General features: G+C 32.1%; 1 protein-coding gene across 1 annotated transcript; it reads left to right on the forward strand.

Moving 5' to 3' along the window:
• Positions 1-1,123: 1,123 nt before the first annotated feature.
• On the forward strand, positions 1,124-6,747 carry LOC124532204 (fork head domain-containing protein FD4-like). Its single transcript, XM_047106959.1, has 3 exons — positions 1,124-1,983; positions 5,492-5,669; positions 6,599-6,747. Exon 1 carries the CDS (start codon positions 1,207-1,209, stop codon positions 1,978-1,980), a length of 774 nt encoding a protein of 257 aa, XP_046962915.1. The 5' UTR covers positions 1,124-1,206; the 3' UTR covers positions 1,981-1,983; positions 5,492-5,669; positions 6,599-6,747.
• Positions 6,748-11,704: the final 4,957 nt, after the last annotated feature.

Genomic DNA, 11,704 nt, shown 5'->3' on the forward strand with positions numbered 1-11,704 from the left:
AGCTTTTACTTCTGACTGGCAAATTAAAGTAACATAATAAATTCAAATATTACTAAATACCTACATCGTTATGGCAACACAAGAATATCACACTATCATATGAACATCCTGTAACCGTAGTAAAATAGATCACAAACAAATGTATCACAAAACCGTTTATTTTATGCCATTGTCCCTTAGTCTTTTTATTTTAAAGGCTAACGTTCATTGAATTCTATCGATACTTTACTTCTCTTGGTAGTACGGCTTTGTGCAAGATCTTCTGTATATGTACTACCCACTATATATTCTTATACCAAGCAACAAGATCGGACTATTTTGTACTGGTTTAAAAGGTACGATAGACACAAGGGTCATTATATCTTGTATCCACGTATTATACTATATTTTTGCGGTGCGAAAGCCTATGGAGCAGAGGAGATCACTTACCATCGGTTGAGCCATTTGCTTATTAGCCAATTAATATTATAAAGAATATCCTTTAAAATTTCAAATTAAGGTAAATTAAGATATCCGCCACTACCTGAAATATAGTACCTACCTAATTGTTAAAGTTGCAAAATATATCAAGTGTACCAAAATCATTAAATTATACTTTACTTTTTAGTCATAATACAACCTATGCCTAGGTAATTAGGTACAATTATTTTTCAAATAAAATTAAATACTTTACGTTTTCACATACTTTAAATTTTATTATGATTCTTATTTTTAATAAATAATATTTTTATTATCGTTATCTAAATTAATCACGAAGTTATTACAATTTTGAAATTTACTCTGAAGAAATTGTTGTCGATGAGAAATAAAGCTCTGCCCACATCTATTAATAAAGTTCATCTCCAATCATTATTTCCAGCTCTCACATCAATAAGCACCAACTTCTTTAATCATTGCAATTTCGTAACAAGCTCAAGTGTCGATGTCGAATAAATTTTGTATAATGTAAACGTGATAACAATTTAAATTCTTCTGTAACGGGTCCAGAGCCGACAAAAACAACAAACAAACTGAACGACTAGCGATTGGTGCAGTCGGCGCAGGGCGGGCCTCGCGACGCGGCCCCGCCCGCCTGGCGCACGCACTCTCGCTCTTTCGCCCAGTCCTTATCTTATATTAACCAGTGAGAGACGTGTTGCTTACTTGCCTGAAATATCATTACCGACGTGACAAACGAAACATTTCGAATTGGAAAAGTGCTAAGCGATGCCGAGGCCGACGCGCGAGTCCTACGGCGATCAGAAACCACCTTTTTCTTATATCGCCCTCACTGCGATGGCTATTTGGAGCTCGCCGGAGCGGATGCTGCCGCTATCAGAAATATATAGGTTTATCACCGATCGATTCCCTTACTATAGACGGAATACTCAGCGCTGGCAGAATTCCCTGCGACATAACCTTTCGTTTAACGACTGCTTCGTGAAAGTACCCCGCCGCCCAGATAGACCCGGCAAGGGCGCCTACTGGACGCTTCACCCGCAGGCATTTGACATGTTCGAAAATGGTTCACTTCTACGTCGCCGAAAGCGATTTAAGCTGCACAAAGGTGAAAAGGATAGTTTGAATGCAGAATTAGCGGCGCTAGCGACTTTTAACAGAGCTTTCTTAGCACGCCAGGCGAACTCTAATCCAGGAGGAATGTCGGGTGGAATGTTCGCACCGAATATTAATCTGTGTCCAAGACTCAGCCCAGAGCCAACGGAGGCACCAGACACGGCAGCATTGCTACCGACCGTGCCGAGACCTCGTCGAGCATTCACAATAGATGCATTGCTGGAACCTGAGCCCCGGCGGTCCTCTCCTTCGCCTCCTATGGTGCAGCAACCGCATTGCCCAATGCCATTACCTCCAACGCCGTATTTGCTGGCAGCGCAGCGATATCACGCCGAACTTCTAGCCGGTCTACAACAATCTTGCCTGCCTCCCCTTTGGACTTGGAGAGATACCAGTCAATTTTCACATTACACGCTCAATTCATGAACGGTAAGAATATATTAAAAATATATTACAAAAATTTCTTAAATATTTACCTATTGAATCTCCAATGACCAAATCCAGTTGAAATATATAATCCATACTAATATTATAAATGCAAAAGTAATTCTGCCTGTCTCGCTTTCACGCTAAAACCACTGGTCTGATTTAAATGAAATTTGGTACACAAATAGTCTAGAGCCGGAGAAAGAACATAGGCTATGTATATATATAGATTTTAATTGGAAAAAAAGTGTTGGAAACAAAGAAGTAAGACCTCTTTCATCATCATCATCATCAATGTAATATTTTAAGTTAATTTGCATTCTCTACGGCAGCAAAGCTGCGGACTAACAGCTAGTACAACATAAAAGCTTATCTGTAACGAATTAGCTGCGTTCAAAATATTAAACGAAATAATTATAACTTAGTACTAACTCTTGTGCACGAAAGACATAAGCAAAGTAAGTAAATACCATATGACTACCATACCTAGTTATCGAGTTACAAAAAAAATCAGAAAAAGCCAAATCTGATGGAATAAAAACTGCTCATTGGTCCTATTTATTTCATCTTTACCGCAAAGTTCCAGGTTGTTCGTTAGACTCAAATCGACAATAAGACTTCAAAAACCAAATAGGTACTATGAAAAATAAATTTAGAGTAAAAAAAAACTGCTATATTAATTTTCTGCAAAACGAAGGGTTATTTCGGCATCTGCGTTTGGGAATCGCCTTCCTTCTATAATAGCTAGTAGGTAGATGATTCCTAACGTTCAGACGTGAGCTCAGTGTACTTGTGTCTTGTACATAAAATTGGCAATATTATGAAATAAATAAACTCTTCTTCCTCATTGTTTGATAGTTACTTAGAAAACAAAGTGTTCAAATTTAACAATCTGTATTAATAATAATAATAAAAAGTATTAAAAGAGATATTTTGACATCAATACTAAAATTATATTTGGTATCATTCTGTACAGTAAGAGAATAGTAATAACGTCTAAATACACCAACAGTGGGGCATTTAGATAGCCTTCACTCATTTTGACATTTCATTTTCGCATTTTATTCCACGATAGTACTTTATTACGAGATAGTAGGTATACTAAAGGACATACTAGCGACCCGCCCCGGCTACACACGGGTGCAGTACTGGTCCTAAATACACTACAGAGTTTGTTTATCTACCACGTTACATTAGAGACTTCTAAAATTATCACTGTTTGCTAAATATTTTGTTCATGTATTATACAAACCTTCCTCTCGAAACACTCTATCTATTTAAAAATAAACCGCATCCAAATCCGTTGCGTAATTTTTAAGATCTAAGCATACATAGGGACAGACAGCGGTAAGCGACTTTGTTTTATATTATTTAATGATATACAAAGGTCTAACAGATTTTCATCCGATACACGATTGTTGAAATTAAATAGAATCAACTGACAGCTATTTAAATATCTAGTTCAATTTTTTTGTGCCCTTGTAACCCCATTATTAAAAATCATAGTTAGTTTTAGGCACGCGAAAATTATTGCTTTAATTCGGATTACGTAACCTACGTAATCCGAATTAAAGCAATAATTGACCTCTACGTTTTTTGTATCATTATCCGCAAGAAAACTTTAGGTACGTTTGTATAAAAACAAAAGTGTAAATCATTCTTATTTGCTTTACAGTATAAATTTTACATAATAACTAAATTTAAAGACACAAATGACTAATTATTTTCCTTGTAAATGTTTGAAGCAGAATATTTTGACTAGCGAGTTTTAATTTGATTACACGACTTATTACATCTACTTACGTAATATACATTTCTTGACTCAAACGATTGAATATTTCACTCTCGTTCAGTGTATTGTACGACACAACTTAGACGTAGCATCGGCAAATTCGTAAAACCGATCACACCCGAATTAAGTAAGATTTCCCAAATTATCCTTGTTTATTTCTTATGTGAATAAGTTCTTTACATAACAAAATAAAGAAAGGTAATAACTTGTAATATTAATTGACCTAATTAATATAATTCGACGTCAATCTGACGTCGATTTACATGCACATGCTCGGCTTGAGCTGACCCGAGAATCTATAGCGACGAATAGAATCGAATGGCGCGACAGGGAGCTATTTCTATTGGTTGCATAAATCGTCAGTAATCGGTTTTATTAAATTTGCCGATGCTACATCTGACTTTGTCGTACCATACAATTTTCCTTATCCTATTCGGTAAGTTCCAGGGTAGGGTTCGGCGTTTTTTTTCTTTATGAAATCTTGTTGTGATCTTCCTTATACTTATATATATAAATAATTCTTTCTATTTTTTTAATATGAGGAATTTATATCTTAATTTACCGTGTAAAAGAATTCTTATTCGAACCTCTTCAATTATTTCTTGAATGAACAATCATTTCATCTCTACAACTGTTACGCGTGATTTACTCGATATAATATTATTTAAATTATTTTCAAACGTTTCACTTTATAAATAATATCAAATTATGCGATAGGTTCAAGTGAGAGTATTTTTTAATTTCCAAATGTAGCGCCTCCTGTCGGATTCAATGTAACTCATTCATCCAAATACACTACAAAAACACAGACAAGTCATCATACGACATTATGACTGCAACATTACTTTGATACACACTTATTGTGTATATTTATATGTTGTATATATACATATAAAAAAACCTATCGATTACCCTGAGATTAAATAGCAACAAAGAACAAAACAATCTCTTGTGCTAAGAAGTCTCATTGGGATTTATTATGACTTACAATGGAGCAGATACACACATTTGGGTAACATTATCTGAGATAATCATTCAATCCAGACATGTCTTAAATTATAATATAATCTCTTCTCTAAAGTCTTATAATATGATATAGTAATTGTTAATACTTTAATAATATAATATAGAGGCAGTGTAAAATTAATTGAAGGTTTCCAAATAAAGCTTACGTAATCGTACAATAAATAAAGCCAAGTGGCTGTTTTTTTTTAATTTTAAGGACTTATAAATAATCTACAACAAAAAAAAATTAAATCGCATCTAGAAATTACCTTTGCCTTACCTTACCTAAAATTTAGATGATAGTACCTAATATAATTCAAAACGTCAGAGCCAACGTAAGCACCAGACTGATTGTAATGCTGCCGACAATATTTTCATAATTTCTTCCGTTCCAAGCAAAATATGTATAACAGCAAATTCCATTTAAAATTTTCAATTGGCATTTATTCGAAATTGGAACACTGCAAATGACGTTGGAACATTATAATATTTCTGCATAGTAATTTTCAAGAAGTTTCAATATTCTCCTTAATACAAAACGCTAATAAATTTATCAATTTAAAAAATAATACTATTCAAATATCTTATTACTTTATTTTAAGAAATTCAGCATAATAATATGACTTCAAATAAAATTAGACTGAGTTATTATTTAAATATTGTGTATTACGTCACTATAAATAAATAAATAAAATGTAATTTCTTTGTTAACAGGTAGATCGTGGCTATGAAAGAGAAGTGAGGTTTAGTTATAAGGAACTATAAAGGCAAATTATATTAAGCCTTAATCATACTGTGTTAGTGCATTAGTAAATGTTAGTAGCATCGGTGGGAATTCAGAATTTTACAGCAATATATTATTCAAAGCTGTGAAAATGTGGACCTAATTAAGGTAAGAAAAAAACATTTTTATACTCATATTTTACCTTACCCTTACCATAATTCTTCTTGAAGAGTTAAGACACGCTAACAGTTATTACTTAAAAGATTTCTGCAATACAAATTGTATTCATGAAAAGTTGAACAATGTCGTTTAAAATAAATATAACAATATTATTATGTCATTAAAAATGTGAAATTAATATTTGAATTAAAAATTAAAATTAGGTGAAATTAACTTAGCTGCTTTTTTCAGTACTAATAATAGCACTGTTGTAATTTTCTAAACACTATAAAAAAATTGGAAATTCGAAAAAAATCTTAATAATTAATTTCTCATAAATACTTTCCAAATGTTAGTTGCATATATTAAATACTTAAATAGATACTGATCAATATTCAAATTTTTTTTTATTCATTTCTATACAGATGCATAAAAGTAAATTAAGAATGCTCGCAACACTTTTCATATAAAATCACAAATTAATCAAGTTTAATGTCTTATATGAATGTTCCGGGCATTTGCCGCCACGTTATATCATGTAAAAAATAATGAGTCAGTTTAAAAAAATATATAATCTGTAGAAAGATTGATAATGTTAAATGTACAATTAAATCCAATTATTCTGTAATAGATGATTTTTGCTATACATGATTAGCAAACCAACCCAATTGTAGATCAGTCAGCCTTAATGTATTAAGCATAGATAACCTACATCTGTATTATAGTATGGTACATCAAAGTATGTTTTATTCATCATTGTCTGTTAGTAAACTTAATTACACAGATACAAAATAAACACTTACGTGACAGATGCCAAGAGTTAAAAATATAGTTCAAAGTTCAAGGGATAGAATTCGTAGACAAACTTTATTATTCTAATTATTTTAGAATAAAAGTGACCATGACAAAAAGTATAAATATATTTTTTTCTTTTTCAGGATAAATATCTGCAAAATCAATTTGAAAAATAACGAAGAAAAGAGTCATTTTATTATTATTATTAAAACAATTATATTCCCTTATTAATAGATAAAAAAAGTATTATTAATATAATTTTTATTAAACTGTGATACTTGTGTTAGATCAGCATTTGTAAATATGTAAAGATTCATATTTAATTATAAGATATATAATTTATTGTAATTGTAGTAAAGAGAAATACATTATGTGCGTTAACCGTTGTTATGTTTTTATTATTTCAACGCAATCAGACAGATTTAATTTATATATTTAATTATACCTACTTTCAGTTTCTATAGGTCCTATTCATAATGCACAAACAAATATCAATGAAACTGTTATTACCGCTATAAATATAAAATAATTGATAATAATCATATAGATATCTTTTATTACTCCACGTTCGAGTGCTTAGAAATAACTAACAGCGATTATTGTGTATTTTATTGTTGTATGTAAATTTAAAAATGTATTTAATAATTTCGAAGACTGTTATTTATTTGGATATAAACGTTATGTACATTTCAAATTTCGAATTTTTGAATTTCGAATTTGTCTTATTTAAAAAAGTAAACAGGAAAATGGACTGATGGTGAGTGGTCAACGTAGACTACCTATATGTAGTTACAATGACATTTGCAATGAATTTGAGAATTAAAGAAACATGAGCCATCTTATACACCGTCAATGCTGCGCCAAACATAAAATCTTTTACGTCTATTTTGTCTGCACACTACACTGGATCACTCAAGCTCAAGCTAGTCTCATCTTGAGACAAAGACGAAAATAACCCAGAGGCATAAACTTCCATAAAATAAATTTTACATATGGCTGAATATCTGTAAAATCTTTTGATAATTAATATCAAAATAAGGCTTTTCCTACTGTTAAATCTATAACAATATGATAAATGCATAAGTAGTTCTGTCTGTCTGTTTCGATTTCAACTGAACGGAATTTCATGATATTTGGTATTTTTATATTGGATCGACCATCAAGGAAGGAAAAAGGCTTGCCATTTTTAAACCTACAACCTACCAACACGCAGGTGAAGCCACGGAAGAAAAGTAGTACCTGCAATAAAAGCTTTTTGGAATATTAAAAATGTGTAAATGTTCTTAATAGGTCAAGCTGTTTTCGAGAAATATGTAAAAAAAACGAATAGGTCCGAAATACGACTTATAATTGCCGCTGCAGTTTGAAATTCTTATAAAAATAACTTAAATAAAATTCTAGCTCCAATAATTTTTTTTCTTTTTACAATGCAACTTAATTGCTGATGTTAAAGATATATTTTATTTATTTGTTAATTTACACAAAATTATGTGTATAATACACTCACAAAAATAGCATAACTGTTATAAAATTATACATCAATAATCAGTCACACAATGCTCAATGAAAGTTTAATTTTAAAATATATAATAGGTAAACAAAAGAAAAGAAAAAAATATCTGTAAAGAAAAAGTATGCACAGAATCAAAAAACTCATCATTAAGTTACACAGCAAAGTACATTATTATCTAAAATAATAAAATTAGTTGCAATAACAGTTGACTTTACTAGTCAAAATATGATGCTTTCAACTGTTTATATTATGTTTTCATTTAATGCATTAAATTAAGAAAATCTTATACTTATATTCGTTTTAATAATTTAACCGAATGAGATTAATTAAATTTTATTTCCACTGACACCAATTGTTAGCGCACTTTACAACTTAATCAGTTGGGTTTCATTTAAACTCAATTTCAAGATTTCATGGAATATTCAGATACATTAAACGATTATAAAATGAGGTAAACCAAGACATCGTGGTCGAATGAACCCACTATATCCGTATTTAGGGATGGACTCAGAGTCGGATTTAAAGGTCTGGAGGCCCTGGGGCCACAAAGCAGTGGAGGCCCTAGACCAACAGGAGCGTGGAGATCCTAATAATTATATCATGGATTAATGGATTAGCTTAATGTTTTATTAATTTGAATCAGTAAGTATTTCTTGACTGGTATCGGTAACTTTTAAAATATTAAGAAGTAAGATTATTATAATTTGACTATATCTCGGTATTTGTTAACTCACTGAAAACTTTTGTGGCCCCCACTTATGTGGAGGGCCCAGGGCAGTAGCCCCGGAAGCCCTTCCCTAAATCCGGCCCGATGGACTTAGTCTAAAACTGTTACTTTACTGGACTATATCCCTTTCGTATTGAAAAATTATTGCATAATTTTGAAACAGATTGTTTAACGATTAAAAGAGAGAGTTATTTAACTTAATCATAAAACGTCAACACTGTAAGAATACATTTTAAATGTATCTACATTTTTTTAAGTATGATTTTATAGTAATTTATTTCATATGATTTATAACTAAGAGCTATAAAACTCTATATATACATGATATTTTTTATATGTTGCTAGCGACCCGCCACGGTTTCGCACAGGTGCAATATAATAGTAATAGATCAGGTTCAGTCGGCGTTTGCAATGTAAGCGCACCTAATGTGTTTATTTTCGACATCGCATCTGAAACTTCCAATATCAGTGTATCTTTACTATATTCTCCATATAATATATAAAAAAATCTTCCTCTTGAATCACTCTATCTATTAAAAAATAACCGCATCAAAATCCGTTCCGCAATTTTAATGATCTAAGCATAAATAGGGACAGATAGCGGTAAGCGACTTTGTTTTATACTATTATATATAATGATAATAAAAAAAGATAGGTGGAAAACGAAATATCAAATATTATTATTTTCGCACTGTTCACTTTATTAATTACCTAAATAACACATTCGCATTGCACATAACACATTCATATTAATTAAATTATGTGAAAAAATACAACATTGCATAATGTAGAAACATAGAAAGACATTAGGGGACTTTTTTATACCATACTAATTTGTATCCTTAATACGAAGCTACGAAGCGGAAAAAGCAAAAAACTGAAGTGTTTTTGTAACAATTATGTATTTCTAAAAGTAGCTGTCTGCGTATCAGTAAGTTTTTAACTGCAGCAATTTTTTAATAAGGATTATGTAATAAACTTTTGACGTTTAATAATTATTATTGATAAACGACAAGTAAAAATAAGTAAGCGTTGTTGTGCTTGGCTATGCTTAATATACTAAAACCTTCTTCAAAATGTGCTACATCTTCATATAAGTATAGTTTTTTGAATATATGTACGTTAAGTATTACAAAAATAGGTACTAGGTATACATTTTGGTTAAAAATCCACAAAATAAAAATACTAAAAGAAATATCAAACCAATAAATGAAATCGTATCAAAGAAGTTATAAAAAGTCGATTATTTTAACAAATAAATAGATTAATCGAATTATAATCCGTTAAGATTATAGCGGTATTTTTTCTGTTTTTATAATATAAATTTCGGATAATAAAAACTATTAGGATTAGTAAGCTGAAGTGGCAGTGGGCTAGTCATATTTGTCGCAGAACCGACAACCGTTGAGGAAAACGCGTTCTAGAGTGGAGACCGCGTCTCGGCAAACGTAGTGTAGGACGTCCTCAGGCACGGTGGAGTGACGATTTACGCAAGGCGGCAGTCAGGAGCTGGATGGGAGTAGCCGGATAAAGACCACAGTGCGTGCACTTGGAGAGGCCTATGCCTATGGTACGGGCTGATGAGGATGAATATAAATTTCAGCAAAGAACCTTCTAAGCTAAAATTGAATGAAAAAGTTATTTTTGTGAAAGCACCAGTACATTAACATTGATCTGTAAACAGTAAACGTATTTTTGTAATGAAATTATTCATACGTTTCAAATGCAAATCGCTTCAGACATTTGCGACGTCACGTATACGAGAACATAATTTCAGTACATCCTTACAATGGTACGTGTGTACATAGATCTTATGTAACTGTAAACGCTTTCATTGGCCAACAAAGCTCAGGTCCATAAAAGATCGTAAGGCATCGGCGGCGGTCTCAAACGATATGTCACGGCACGTAGTACAATGCAAACAGCGGTGTCTCTGTCGGCGCTTGTGTTGTGCTCTACGTTGTCAGAGTGTCACAACACGCGACACATTCGTCCGGCGCCGCGACTAATCGCGACACAATGCGGAGTGGCTCGGCTGTAGTTGAAAGCAGTGGCGACAAAGCCTTTGTTCGCGGGCGGTCGTACAGCTACATTCGGCTATATGTGAAAATTTAATGGCTATATGTGAACGTAAATATGACAACAATTACTTCTCTGGACGTTATTAATCTATATGACTTTAGTGATTAAACAATAAAAGAAAATTAAATTAGACTTTACGTATGTATTTTTTTTATGCCGACAAAGTGGCAAATGGCTAACACATTTAGAACATATATTAAACACCACCAACCCGCATTGGAACAGTGTGGTGGAATATGTTCCAATCCTTCTCCTCAAGAGGAGAGGAGGCCTTAGCCCGGCAGTGGGAAATTTTCAGTCTGTTGTTGTTTGTTGTATAAAAAAACATTTGCATACTAAAAAGAAAAGCCAGGCAGTAATTGTTTCCAACTTCTATCCGTACACATACACCAAAAGGTTGCAGGGCAGTCATTGCGAATCGAACTATCTTTCTAGATATAATACGCTATTCAATATTATTTAAATAAAATTATCATAAATATCGGAAATTATCTCTAATTTAATCAATTAGTTAACTCAGATGACATCATCTAAAAATACAGATACGTGCCTTCAACTCGTTACGGCTTGCTAAGATTATATCCATTGTTCCATGTCCATCATTGTACTAAAACAGAATACTGTTTAAACAACGTACGAATGTTCCATTTTACTACAATTTAATGCAAATGCTGTAGAATTTATATTAATATGTTAATTTTAGAAGCGAATAGACATCATAAAACAATTTCAAAATACGTGGTACAATTAAAAATATTAAAGTGTTAGTGCAGAAGCAGTTCAAATGAATCGAGCGCTTTATACTTTATTTATGCACAATTAAAGCAATCGACTCGATACCTAATACCGTAACACGGTAGTATCAGCGACCAACATCTCAGATCGTGATATCTTCGCAAATGGAACTTAATCAAACTTCACCTTTTA

This window comes from Vanessa cardui, chromosome 1 (assembly GCF_905220365.1).
Source record: "Vanessa cardui chromosome 1, ilVanCard2.1, whole genome shotgun sequence".
Lineage (NCBI taxonomy): Eukaryota > Metazoa > Arthropoda > Insecta > Lepidoptera > Nymphalidae > Vanessa > Vanessa cardui.